Consider the following 13,704-nt stretch of genomic DNA (forward strand, 5'->3'; position numbering starts at 1 on the left):
CGAGGGTTAGCGCTGTAGACACTGTGTGCCAGTGCAGTAAGATGTCCTGAAATTCTTATGATCTTGACTTTTTAAGGCCCTTTTCACCTCATTTTTGCTTTTATGGTATCCCATGGAGCTAGCAAAGACAGGTACTTTCCATATTCTACCCCTGGGACAACTGGGGTCCAGAAAGGTTAAGTGGTTTATCTGTTTTCTCACAGTAGGTGAGTAATGGAACATATTAAAACCTGGGTCTTAAGTTTCCAGTTTTCTGGATTTTCACTTGGTTTATCAGTATGCTTTTAACTGGAAAATCGTCATAACACCAGAGCCACTAAAAAATGTACAGAATGTTTTTATTTTTGTTACCCAACCCCACTTCTTAACCCTGTTTTGACAGTTTATCAAGCCCATTTTGCAGATGAGGAAAACGAGGCTCATGGGAGCTGAATGACTTTCCCAGAATCACACAGCTGGGCAGTGACAGCTCCTGGGCCGGAGCCCTGGGCTGCCTTCTGCTGCACTCGTGGTTTTCACCTTTTTTTTTTTTTAGGAAACTTGGGTGCCTCGGGGGCTACCTTGGGGGTATGGACAAGGCTAAGCAACTGGGGTTCCCCTCCCCATAACCCCACTCTTGGTTCAGTCAAAAGTCAGATCAGCTTTACTTTTGTTTCATATATTTGATGTTCCACATCAAACTTTTGAGGAGTCTGTTGCTAAAAGCACAGTACGATGCGATCCTTTCCCTGCACCTATTCTGGGCAGGAAATAAAACTGTTCACACCAGGAACTGAGGGCAGGCTGGTGACCCTGCTCTGGGAGGGAGTCCCGCCCCACTCAGGTGGCCCCATCTCCTCCCAGGTGGTGGTGCTGCCCTACCAGATGCTGCTGCACACGGCCACCCGGCAGGCCGCGGGGATCCGGCTGCAGGGCCAGGTAGTGATCATCGATGAGGCGCACAACCTGATTGACACCATCACAGGCATCCACAGTACGGAGGTCAGTGGATCCCAGGTAGGTCAGCCTCTCCCTCCTGGAGCCAGGGTTTATCATGGGGCAAAGGAACGTTTCCCTAACTGCCTGGACCTGGGATTCCTCCATAAATGGCGCTTGGTAGTGGTGCACTGCATCAAGGCGGCAGCCTCATGAGAGGTGACTGCTTTCTAGTGGATCTCAGAACTGGGATCTAGCTCAGGCAGAGGGGCTGGTGCCTTGGTCTGCACTGGCCTGTGTTGTCCTGAGTCCCTCCAGCCCAGGATGCTGCTAACCATTCCATGATCCAGGATAATGGCTTGAGAGAAGCAGGGTCCTCATGTAGTTAGATGATACTGCTTTGAGAGGATTTAACTGAAGAATGCTCAAGATTTCTGAAAACTATTTATTGCCTGTTAAGTGCCATGCATTGTAGGAGTTACCTCTGATATTCACGTCTACTCTACATTGGGCTGGTATTCCTATTTTACACTGAGAACTCAGAGATTCAGGGAGGTTTAGGCAGTGCCTAAGGTCACATAGCTAGTAAGTGGGAAACTGAGATTTGACCACTGGTTTCTGACCCTGAAACCCACGTGACATTCTACCACCTCTACTGACCAATGCCTGGGTTGATCTTCGGCCAGGACATGATGGTTACCTTGAACTATCACTCTTGGTAGGCAACATCTTTTCCCAGCCCAGTAAGAACTAGAGGGGGCTTCATTACCGGAGAGTCAGCCTCTTGCTTTTTCCCTGGCACAGAGTGGCCCCTGCAGCAGAACCTGCCTGCCTTCCCTCTCTCAGGTCCCACCAGCCCACAGGCCTTTAAAACCCACACCTTAGTCTGTAACCAGCCCCACTCTCCTCACCTTGATTGCCTCCTATGTGTCCTGGGCTGGCATTTTCTAGCCACAATCTAGACCAGTGGTCGGCAAACTGCAGCTCGCGAGCCACATGCAGCTCTTTGGCCCCTTGAGTGTGGCTCTTCCACAAAATACCACGTGCTGGCGCGCACGTACAGTGCGATTGAAACTTCGTGGTGTATGCGCAGAAGTCAGTTTTCGGCTCTCAAAAGAAATTTCAATCGTTGTACTGTTGATATTTGGCTCTGTTGACTAATGAGTTTGCCGACCACTGATCTAGACAATTGGCACAGCCCTGTTCCACTTGCCCAGACCCTAGTCTGCCTTCATGCCCATTTCTTCTCTCCTCAGCTCTGCCAGGCACATTCCCAGTTGCTCCAGTACATGGAACGATACAGGTGAGACACCACCTCCAGAGGGGAAGGGAAAATCCGCTCAGCCTCAGCACCCCTAAGCCAGCCTCTGAGAGGAGGCATTTAGGTTGACATCTCTGCGGGGTGGCCTAGCGTGCTGTGTCTCCTGTGTGTGTGCACCCACATAGGCCAGGGGTGCTCAGGACACAGCACCTGGCTCTGAAGGCCGTGGGCCACAGCCAGCCTGTTTTTCTGGGGGAGTATTTGTAGCTTGTGACCCAGTTAGAAAGACACCAGCCAGAAAGGCCTCAGCTTGGGGCACTTAGAAGGGATGGTGCTGTTGGAGTAACCCACTTGCTGTCTGTTGGTTTGTCCTCAGGAAGCGTTTGAAGGCCAAGAACCTGATGTACATCAAACAGATCCTGTACCTGTTGGAGAAGTTGGTGACTGTGCTGGGTGGTAAGGAGCCCCGCCCCGCCCTAACTCCACCCTGCTCCGCTCGTTGGACTCGGCTCCCTGGACGCTGTCAGGACGTCTAACTTACTAGTAGATCTTTTTCAGGACCCTGGTTTATTCACTGTTCTGAGGTAGTAATAGCACTACAATACAAGTGAAGGACGTTTTACATAGTATGATAGCAGCTTGAGCGCTCCTGTGAGGACGGCAGCATGGGTGTGTTGACCCTCAGTGACACGAGTGAATGAAGCTAGAGCCTCTGGTTGCTGAGCCCATTGAGAGGAACTAGAACCCACTGGCTCGAGGTCCCATGCACCTTTCCAGCATTCTGTGCAGCAGCCCTTTCCCTCCCCGGGGATCCTTTTGAATGCTTTCATGGAAGCGGAAGTCCAGGACGCCAGCGTGGTTGTTCTGAGGGGATTTTGTCTCACGTTGGTGCTCTTGGCTTCCGTCTCTGCCTTGCCTCTGTCATCGAGCAGCTGGGCGTGTCCTGTTGGCGCCTGCCTAAACTGGGGTGGCTACTCTGTCCCTGCCTCCCTGTGAAAAGAATCACCAGGCTTTGGTCTCCATATCACTTGTGGGTCAGGCTTTGAGGCTTCCTGGAACATCTGTCCTCAGTGCAGGGGGGAGAGGGGGTCTATGGGTATTAAAAATAGCAAAAAGCCGGTTCACAGACAAATGTTCTTATTTGACTAGTACACTGTGGAGTGTGAGAGGATGGGGCCAGAGGACCACCATCTTGACCTGTTGGAATTCTCTTTTAGGGAACATTAAGCAAAATCCCAATACACAGAGCCTTTCAAAGACAGGTAAGAGGGTGGCCCTCATGGGCCCAGGGCTGGTCTGAGCCAGTTCTGAGCTTCCCTCTGGGACCCCAACACCGTGGTCTTCAGAGCAGGACCCCAAGGCTCGTTTGTTTACTCTTAGGGACAGAGCTGAAGACCATCAATGACTTTCTCTTTCAGAGCCAGATCGACAACATCAACTTGTTCAAGGTAGAGGTTTTACTGGTTCATGCTAGCTCATCAGATCTTATCCTTACCCCCACCTGTGGCAGAACACTGTGTTAACACTGTGGAAGGAATAAAAAGGAAATTCCTTCTGACCTCAATCAGTCCAGAGGGCTGAGGATCTACAGCACAGACATACCATTAACCCTGAAAAAAAAAAGTAATGTCAGTAACAAAACATAATCCAGGACCTAGGGTTGAAGGGTCAGAGAGATTAGGGGGGAAAGGTGCCTTTCTTTGTACTTAATAAGCACAACTAGAGACGCCCGGCCCTCCGCTTTACTCCATCTTTCTTGGGGCACGGTCTTTCCCCTGGGCTGCTGGGTAGAGCTGGAAGTTAATTTTGTGAGTGTGATCCTGCTGTTGGGCTGCGGGGAGTGGGGTCACAGCTGGGCCACTCTGCTTGACCTTTTCTCATCTTCCCCCTCCAGCTGTGATTTATTGCAGCCTCACAGTTTTGCTTGCTCCAGGCCTACATATTGGTGCTCTCCCCGGGGCCAGACTCACAACCTTATGATTCTAGTTTACTAACAATAACGGAACAATCACTATGTTTGAGGCAGTGGGCCAGGTCCTGTGACTGTAGAGTAGGGTGTGCCATCACCATTCTAGAGCAAAGGAAGCCGAGGCTCAACGAGGTCACCCATTGTGCCCCATAGCCTGGATAGCTGTTGAATTTACCCCACCTTTTCATTTCCACAGCTGCTGCTTCAGTGCAGTCTTTTCCTCTGCTTCTTTCTGGTTTTCTTGATTTCATTCTGTCTCCCTTCTAATAACTTACAAACTATAGTCTAGTGAATCTTAATTGAAAGATACCATTCTTTTGAGAATTCTTTAAAGGCTCCAAAGTCATCGTCTTGCATTTCAGCCTACACACCAACCTAACTGCACTCCAGGTGTCCCTTGAACTAGTCCCAGGCTTTACCTCCTTTGTGCCTTTGCTTATAGGATTTTTTAAAGACTAACTCTTAATCCTTCAAGAACTAGCTTAGGTGCCGTCATGGTGAAGGAAAGCAGAGGGACACAGCACCTTTAGGAGGGGTGGAGCCATGCAGACTTGTGAAGGCCGTGTCTGAGGCCTGGCAGGGGCCCTCTCGTGGGAGAGCCCTGTGTGGTGTGGGGACAGTGGGAGCGGAGTGACCTCAGAAAGGAGGTGACATGGTCGGCCTCAGGAGCCTTTGGGCTCCCCGGGAGATGGTGGTGACTCATGCTCCGGGAGTTTGGGAGAGTGGTTATCTGTTTTTGTTTTCCAGCCTGATTAAGTGGTCCGTGTGCCTACAGCGGGTTTGGTCTTGCAGGTGCGGCGCTACTGTGAGAAGAGCATGGTCAGCAGAAAGGTACGGCTGCCCTTCTCTGGGGCCTGGTGGGGTCCAGCTGCACCCCTGCGTGCTGCCCTCACAGAGCCTCTCTCTCCTGCCCTGTGGATACTCAGAGGCACCCTCATCTCTATTGTCCTCACTGGGGAGCATACTTGCTGGGTTGGGGAGGGGCTGCCAAGATGCCTGGTGTTGGGGTGGCGGGAGGGTGGGTGCTGGTTGAGATGCAGATGAGAGATGGAAGCCTCTTGTCCACCCTGGCCTCCCTCACTGCTGCCCTCGTTTGTCTCTGTTGCTCTTATTCCTGCTCAGCTTTTTGGCTTCACAGAAAGGTATGGGGCAGTCCTCCCTACCCCCAGGGAGCAGCCCAGACTGGCGGGGTTCCAGCACTTCCTACAGAGCCTGCAGCCCGGGGTGACGGAGAGTGAGTCCGGAGGTGGGGCGGGGCTGCAGGCCCTGGGCAGGGATGTTCCTCACACATGGACTCTCCCCAGAGAGCCCGTTAGTCCAACTGCAAGGAGGCTCTCTGCTCTCGCCTGTGGTCCCAGACTCTCTCCCTTCCACTCTGTGCAGCTCCCACAGCCCCTGTGGAAGACGGGGAGGCCAGGGTGCCTCGGCCTGCTTCCCCGCTGATGCACATCGAAGGCTTCCTTGAAGCTCTCACCACTGCCAACCAGGATGGCAGGGTCATGCTGAGCCGCCAAGGTAATCCGAGGGGAAGCCAGCCTGGAGCTGGAGGCCAGAGCATGAAAGGGGCCTTTACTTCCATCCCAGCACCTCCGGGGGTCAGGACGGAGAAACGTGGTGATGCCAGCCTCCTGTGACCTGGGCAGGCAGTGGGGGTAGTGAGGAGAGAAGCAGGTGTGTGGGATGGTCGGTTGTCTCAGGCAAGGATGTGAGAGGAGCCATGTAGCCTAGTGGTTAAGGTAACATGGGCTTTAGCTTGAGCCTTGTTCCATCACCTACAAGCTGTGTCTTGGACCAGTTTCTTTGTCTCTGAGCCTCATTTTCCTCATGTGAAAAGGGAGCTAATAGTACTCTACCTCATGGCTGTCCTGCAGATTAAGTGGGATTTGATTTAAAGAGAAAGTGATTATCTCTTGTGCCTCCTACATGGACCCAGCTGGAGGTCCCCTTTGCCTCGGAGGATAGAAGTGTTTGTTGGGCCTGTACCTGCCCCCTTCCCATGTAGATCTTTTCTTTGTCTTTTTATCAGGCAGCCTCAGTCAGAGCAGCCTGAAATTCTTGCTACTGAATCCAGCAGTGCCTTTTGCCCAGGTGGTGAAGGAATGCCGGGCAGTCGTCATTGCGGGGGGCACCATGCAGCCGGTAAGGACACTGGATCCAGACTCCTGTGCCCGGGTATGGATGGGACAGTGACAGGAATGGTGCACAGTCAGGCCTCTTCACCTCATCCCTGGGTTCCCAAACCAGAAAGGGCTTGGCTTGAACAGGCCAAACAATGTCCACCAGGTGGCACTGCTGTGCTATCTCACTGCTGGGCCTTGTAGGCTTGGGGATGGGGCCTTGCCACTGCTCCTGTGTGTCTGAAGCGGTGGGATCACACTTCTCCAGAGAAAGTCCTGTTGGAGTTTCTTCCTCACACTTAGTGCCTTAGTGCCACTCCCTTCCTGTACCCAACATAGATATGACCTTCCCTCTTTTATAAACTTAAATGTATTTTTAGAAAAGTATTATATTTTCATTGTAGAAATCACAGATAAGCAAAAACAGGGAGAAGGGTCATAATTTCACTAGCAAAAGATTCATTTGGTGCATATCATTATAGTTGTATGCATAATTTCTACAAATATACATACACTAGAGGCCGATGCATGAAGATTCGTGCAAGAATGGGCCTTCCTTCCACTGGCTGCCGGCACCGCCTTTGCTCCGGCCCGGAGCCACCTTTCTGCCTTTGCTCCATCCAGAACCGCTTTTCCACCTTCCCACGCTGCCCAGACACCTGGAGTGGCTGGGGCGGTGCGAAATGCCTGAATCGTCGCCATGGTGACGACACAAGCGTCCCGCCCCCTGCCACTCAGCACCTGTGTATGCAAATTAACCCGCCATCTTTGTTGAGTTAATTTGCATACTCCTGATTGGCTTATGTGCATTGCGAAGGTACGGTCAATTTGCATCTTTTTTATTAGAGTAGATATTTTTAAAACAAAAATATGGCATTATCTGTAAATGCAGTTGTTATAATTTGCTTTTTCTCACTCAGCAACAGAATGTCATCCACATTTTTCTTGTCAGTAAAGAAGCATTTATTCCACCATACTTTGGCTATAACATGAATGTATTATATTTTATATAACCACTTTTTTTAGGTATTTAGGTAATTTCTAGTTTATCTCTAGAAAACAACAGAGTTTAAACAATAGAGTGGTAAATGTAACCAGTCCCTGCATAGTGGTTATTTCCTTAGGAGACGTCCTAGAACAGTGGTCGCTAACTGGTGGTCCGTGAGGTCCAAAAGGTTGGCGACCGCTGTCCTAGAATAGGACTTCCTACATGAAAAGCTACTCGGCATCCTCAAGCGGTCTGTTCCCAAACTCAGCTGCCTGTCAGATTGCCCCTGTAGCTTTACTGTTTTCCATTCTTTCATGTGTCTAGACCTGTATGTTTTTTTCATTCGTGTATTAAAATAATTGGTAGTCATTATGGCTCAATGCTCAAATCCATTGTGGCCTGTGGGAACCTCCCTGCTGCTGCTGGTCCTTGTGATGTGGCCTCCTTAGTCTTAGGATGCTTTCTTGCTTCCTGGCACAACAAAACACCCCAGACCACCCGGTGCTTTCTTTGCCCCAGATCTGGAATCATTCATTTCTCCAAGGTGCCCTAGTTTCTTTTGCTGGGGATGGGTACTTAGAAACCAAGATCTGGGTGCTATGCGCATGCAGTGTTCCTGGATGATTACTGTTTGTGGGTCTTTTCAGTACTGACCTGGGAAATATATTTTCAGACATCATGAGACCATATTGATATTTCTGATTCAAAAATCAACCAATTTATTTGACCTTATTCTCTATCTCATTTCTCAAGCTAAACTTGTTTTTTTTATCCTATACTAGAGGCCCAGTGCACAAATTGGTGCACGGGTTGGGTCTGGCTGACCCGCCCTGATCAGGGCCCGGCCAGCTGCAGGGAGAGGCTGCAGGCAATTGGCCAGCAGGCCCTACCCCAAATAGGGGTGGGGAGGCCAATTGGGGGTCAGCGGCTGGGGGAGGGGCCATGGGAGGTTGGCTGTCTGGCCCTGCCCCTGATTGGAGTTGGGGGGGGCGGGCGGGCTGCAGGAGGTTGGCCAGCCGGCCCACCCCCTATTGGGGTGTGGGGTACAGTCAGGGGCGGGGAAGGCCAGGGGGAGAGGCTGCGGGCTGATGGGGTGCTGGGGGCCTATCGGGGGCATGGTCGACCAGGGGGAGGAGCTGTGGGCCAATGGGGTGGGGCAGGCAATTGCAGGCTGGGCTGGCTGGGGGAAAGGCCGTGTAGGTGTTGGCCAGCCGCTCCACCCTTGATTGGGATGGGAGAGGCCAATCAGGTGGGGCCGACCGGGAGGAGGGGCCGAGGGAGGTTGGCTGCAGCCCCACCCCCACTCCCCCAATCTGGCCGGTTTGCTGGCCACAGTGGGCATCATAGCTACCGATCTTCCGGTTGTTATGGCGTTCCAGTTGCTGGCTTTTCATATATCTACTAGAGGCCCAGTGCACTGGCGGGGGGGGGGGGGCGGCGGTCCCTCAGCCCAGCCTGCCCCTTCTCACAGTCCAGGAGCCCTCAAGGGATGTCCTACTGACGGCTTAGGGGAGCGGCCTAAGCCACAGTCTGGCCTCCCTCTGTGGGAGGCAACTGAGCTCATCAGGGGAAGGCGCCGATCCCATCACCCCACTGCCGCTGCCACTGCCGGCCACGGCAGCTGCGAGGCCTGAGCCCTGGGCCTTGCAGCTGCCGGGGCTCAAGGCTGCCTGAGCCCAGGCCTCCACTCAAGCTAAAAAGTTTCAATTATGGAAGATAAATAAATCCCAAGAAAATTGGCAGCAGCCATGGAGCTGGAGAGAGCAGGAGGCTTGGGTTGCCCCTGGCAATGGAGGAAGCCAAGCTTCCTGGCTGGCCCTGGCCTCCGCTCAAGGCTACAAAGTTTCAATTATAGAAGATAAATAAATCCCAGATACCAGGGCCTCCGCTTGGGTCACTGGGGGATGTGGCCAGCCTGCAAACCACCACAGGCCCCTCGCCTAGGCCGCCCCACTCCCCAAGGGAACCCCCACCCTGATCCGGGACACCCTTCAGGGCAAACCAGCTGGCCCCCACCCATGCACCAGGCCTCTATCCTATCTAATAAAAGAGTAATATGCAGATTGACCATCACTCCAACACACAAGATGGCTGCCCCCATGTGGACACAAAATGGCCAGCAGGGGAGGGCAGTTGGGAGGGACCAGGCCTGTAAGGGAGGGAAGTTGGAGGCGATCAAGCCTGCAGGGGAGGGCAGTTAGGGGTGACCAGGCCAGCAGAGGAGGGAAGTTGTGGGTGACCGGGCCTGCAGGGAAGGGCAATTGCGGGGGATCCAGGCCTGCAGGGGAGAGCAGTTGTGGGGGACCAGGCCTCCAGGGGAGGGCAGTTGGGGGCAAACAGGCTGGCAGGGGAACAGTTAAGGCATCAATCAGGGTGGTTAGGGGGTGATCAGGCTGGCAGGCAGAAGCAGTTAGGGGCAATCAGGAAAGCAGGCAGGTGAGCAGTTGGGAGCCAGCAGTCCTGGATTGTGAGACGGATGTCCCAGATTGAAGAGGGTGCAGGCTGGGCTGAGTGACACCCCCCCATGCACGAATTTCGTGCACCAGGCCTCTAGTCCTATCTAATAAAGAGGGAATATGCTAATTGACCATCACTCTGTCACAAAGATGGCTGCACCCATAGCTAAGGCCAAGTTCCCATAAGGAGCCTTAACGAGCAATCAGCAGGGATCTGAGGCTACGCCAATTTGATAGGTAAAAAACTTGGATGGAGCTTTTAAAAATACAAAAGCATAGACCTCGTGCTAGAGATTCTTATTCAATAGTTTGGGCTGGGCCCTGGCCATGTGAATATATATTTTTAAATTCCCACTGGTGATTTTGTTGCATATGCAGGGCTGAGAGCCACTGTGCCAAATTTCCTTTGCTATTCCCACAAGTACTTAAATGGGACTGCCAACACTGGACACCATATAATTGTTTTATCCTTTTTGCTAATTTGTTATCAGCTTTTCTTTTTACCTCTTCTCTGTTCTTATGTACTTGCTACCTCCTCACCTAGACTTTTGTCTTTCCAAGCGATTCTCTCTTCCCCTCTCTGTTAAGGCCCCTGCCTGCTCAGACCTGAGGCCCTGTCCCTGGACCTCAGGGAGGTCACAGAGCCTTGACGTTGTGGTCTTCAGGTTTCTGACTTTCGGGAGCAGCTACTGGCATGTGCTGGGGTGGAAGCCGAGCGACTGGTGGAGTTTTCCTGTGGTGAGGATCCATGTTCAGGGTAGAATGGGCCACATAGTCACTTATGACCCTGTGTTGTCATAGTTGAACCATATGCTATTAGTAGGGCTAAGGGGCTGAGGAAACACGGGATGGGCATCTCATCCTTTGCCAGCTCTCTCTGAGCTCGCCATCTCCGTGCTCTCGTGCTCTGTGCCCCTCTGTCCACCTGGGAGAGTTCTGAGCATTGCTGCTTTAGTGTGGAAACAGGTGGGTGGGTAAGTGATATAAGCGGCTACTCCTAGTCTGGAAGGCAAGGGTTGGGCAGTGCTCTTTCTGGACTCAACCTTGCACCTCCAGTTCTCAGCCTCTCTCTGGGTCTCCCCAGGTCACGTGATCCCTCCAGACAACATCCTGCCCCTTGTCCTCTGCAGTGGGCCCTCCAACCAGCAGCTGGAATTCACATACCTGAAAAGAGAGCTGCCTCAGATGGTTAGTACCAGCCATCCTGCCTCACCTTGGCCTTTGCTAGGGCAGGAGAGAGACTTCTGGGGTGGGGACACTCTGGCCAATCCCGAGTGTTCAAGCATTGTGCAACTTAGTACTGGTCCTCATTACAGCTGGTACAGGATGAATAGTGGCACAGGATGAATGGTGTCTAGGTGTTTATCAGGAAGGTCTGAGTTTCCCCACACCCTTCACCTCTGAGGCTGGTAAATAACTTCTTGTCCTGGCCGGTGTGGCTCGGTTGGAGCGTTGACCTGTGTGCCAAAGGGTCTTGGGTTCAAATCCCAGTCGGGGCACATACCCAGGTTGCGGGTTCAATCCCCAGTGGGGGCATGTATGGGAGGCAACCAATCGATGTTTCTCCCTCTCCCGTTCTCTAAAATCAATGAAAGGTATGTCCTTGGGTGAGGATTTTTAAAAATAGTTTTCTTGACACCTCCAGCCATCTCTTTAGGATGAAGCTCATGAGAAACCATTTCCTTTTGCCATGGGGTTATAGCGAGCCCTGCCAGCAGGGATTCCAGTGCTGGGGGCACTTCTCCAGTGGCATGCCTGGGGTTTTCAGTGCCCGATTTGACATATGTGGTGCCTAATCTCCAGTTGCCCACAGGACGTTGGGAGTTGGGGAGGGAGGACTTGGCACACACCAATGACCGGTGTAGCTCCGTGTGCTAGGACTGCGGTGTGTCAGCCGCTGCCAGTCACCAGGAGCAGCAGTTGAGTGTGTTTGGAGGGAGGGTGGCACATTCCAATTTGTGATTCCCAGGCAGGGGGGCGCCACCTGGCCATAGGCCTCCCGGACCGCACTCATCCGTGAGTCTCTGTACTTGGTTCTGAGCCCTAAGGTTAGGAGCCTCTTTGGGTGTGGCTTCAGGAGTGACCCCATGGAGGGCCCCTTGTCTTTCTTAGATGGATGAGACAGGTCGCATCCTCTGTAACTTGTGCAACGTGGTGCCTGGAGGGGTGATCTGTTTCTTCCCCTCCTATGAGTACCAACGCCAGGTCCATGCCCACTGGGATAAGAGTGGCCTGCTGGCCCGCCTGGCTGTCAGGAAAAAGGTGAGTGACCCCTCAGCTGAACCTTCCACTCTGGGGACAGTGACCCAGAATTCCCGTGGGATTTCTCCTGCTCATCAGACTGGATGGTCGGGCCTCCCATATGAGGGCGTCTCCCACCACTTCTAATCCCTGGTCACTGCCCAGAGGAGTCCCCAAAGCCCAGGCTGGAAAACAAGGTCTGGAGCAGATCTGTGAGCCAGGCATCCTGAAACCCTGTTCTGGGAGATGTCTGTTTACTTTCAGATATTTCAGGAACCCAAGCGAGCAAACCAGGTGGAACAGGTGCTGACAGAGTATTCCAGGTGCATTCAGGTGAGAGCTGGAACCCAGGCCTTGGGTCCAGACCTGTGGGGTTGGCGGCTGAAAACCTTTGGATGGCGTCCCAGCTTTGGGCTGTTCCTGCAGTTCCGTGGCCAGGCAGGAGGCATGGTGACGGGGGCCCTGTTGCTCTCGGTGGTCGGAGGAAAGATGAGTGAAGGCATCAACTTCTCTGATGACCTCGGGCGGTAAGGAGTGGGCTTCCCATCTCCCAGGACTCTGATGCCCACCTGCCCCTCACTCCAAGCAGCCCTCCCTCCGCCTGCAATCTGCTGCCATCTGAGTCTGCACCTGGGCTGACTGCGCAGTCAGCTGCATGGGGAAGTGATTCCGCAGCTTTGGGTGTGGCCCTTTGAGGCCAGGAGGAAAATTAGGCAGATGTAACTTTATCAGAACTCAATTCCCTGTCCTAGATTGGATCTCTTAGCGGAAAAACCCCTTTCCAGGTGGTATAGGGTGGGGAGGGAGAGGGAGAGCCACTGAGCACAGCTTGAGAACTGGAGTGGTAGGCTCAGCAGCTGTCATGTGGGTGAGGACCCGGCCCTGCGTCCTGGGCCTTGTGAACCCCAGGTGCCTTTGGCTCCTGTGTGCCTCCACTCAGGTGTGTGGTCATGGTGGGCCTGCCCTACCCCAACATCAAGTCTCCAGAGCTCCAAGAGAAAATGGCCTACCTGGACCAGACCCTTGTGAGTACCTTCAGGGTCTGGAGGATGAGGGGGCGGGGGCGGGGAGCTCTGTAGCCTCTAGAGCTGATATGATGTCACTTCCCCCACTGCCCCTGCTGTGTGCTCTGGAGGGAATGGCAGCATCCTCCATACCCTCTTGGGCTTCTCATGACATCATCCATTATATCAGCTGTTGGCATTGTGCCCGTGAAGCTGACTGGTCTTGCTCAGAGCCTGGCAGTGTCCTTTTCTCAGAACACAAGGCAGGGGACAAGAAACAGTTCTGATAGGTCATCTCCTTTGTGCTTCCCAGCCCCGAACCCCAGGTCAGGCCCCCCCAGGAAAGGCTTTGGTGGAGAATCTATGTATGAAGGCTGTCAACCAATCAATAGGTAAGCTGGGGACTGGTCCTGGATGAAGAGTTGGGGTGGGATGGATGAAGGGTGAGGTGGCCGGATGGGATTTTACCTACCATCTCTCTAGTCTGAGGTCTGAGGAGGGGAAAGGGACACACAACGTACTGTCGGGTGGGTAGGTTTAATCAGAGCCCCAACCTGTCCCATCCAGGGAGGGCCATCAGGCACCAGAAGGATTTTGCCAGCATAGTGCTCCTGGACCAGCGGTACGCCCGCCCACCTATCCTGGCAAAGCTGCCAGCCTGGATCCGAGACCGTGTGGAGGTCAAAGCCACCTTTGGCCCTGCCTTTGCTGCTTTGCGGAAGGTCAGTCCTGCCTTTTCCTTCCTGAGAACAC

The 13,704-nt window shown here is 53.1% G+C and overlaps 1 protein-coding gene across 3 annotated transcripts in view; it reads left to right on the forward strand.

Moving 5' to 3' along the window:
- LOC307100971 (putative ATP-dependent DNA helicase DDX11-like protein 8) overlaps positions 1-13,704 on the forward strand; it is a 33,695-nt gene that overhangs the window by 19,058 nt on the left and 933 nt on the right. Inside the window, exons 11-27 of one of the 3 annotated variants that reach the window (XM_079773665.1) lie at positions 844-996; positions 2,172-2,218; positions 2,553-2,632; positions 3,394-3,438; positions 3,557-3,624; positions 4,938-4,976; positions 5,268-5,379; positions 5,529-5,660; positions 6,172-6,284; positions 10,372-10,444; positions 10,791-10,894; positions 11,819-11,968; positions 12,212-12,280; positions 12,374-12,474; positions 12,888-12,976; positions 13,265-13,343; positions 13,519-13,673. In XM_079773665.1, the coding sequence (XP_079629791.1) occupies positions 844-996; positions 2,172-2,218; positions 2,553-2,632; positions 3,394-3,438; positions 3,557-3,624; positions 4,938-4,976; positions 5,268-5,379; positions 5,529-5,660; positions 6,172-6,284; positions 10,372-10,444; positions 10,791-10,894; positions 11,819-11,968; positions 12,212-12,280; positions 12,374-12,474; positions 12,888-12,976; positions 13,265-13,343; positions 13,519-13,673 (1,609 nt within the window). Of the gene's footprint in view, positions 1-843; positions 997-2,171; positions 2,219-2,552; positions 2,633-3,393; positions 3,439-3,556; positions 3,625-4,937; positions 4,977-5,267; positions 5,380-5,528; positions 5,661-6,171; positions 6,285-10,371; positions 10,445-10,790; positions 10,895-11,818; positions 11,969-12,211; positions 12,475-12,887; positions 12,977-13,264; positions 13,344-13,518; positions 13,674-13,704 lie in introns of those variants that run through there. The other 2 variants (XR_013813627.1, XM_079773664.1) reach the window with 2 other exon arrangements.

The sequence above is a fragment of the Cnephaeus nilssonii genome (genome assembly GCF_951640355.1).
Source record: "Cnephaeus nilssonii genome assembly, chromosome: 6".
Classification (NCBI taxonomy): Eukaryota; Metazoa; Chordata; class Mammalia; order Chiroptera; family Vespertilionidae; genus Cnephaeus; species Cnephaeus nilssonii.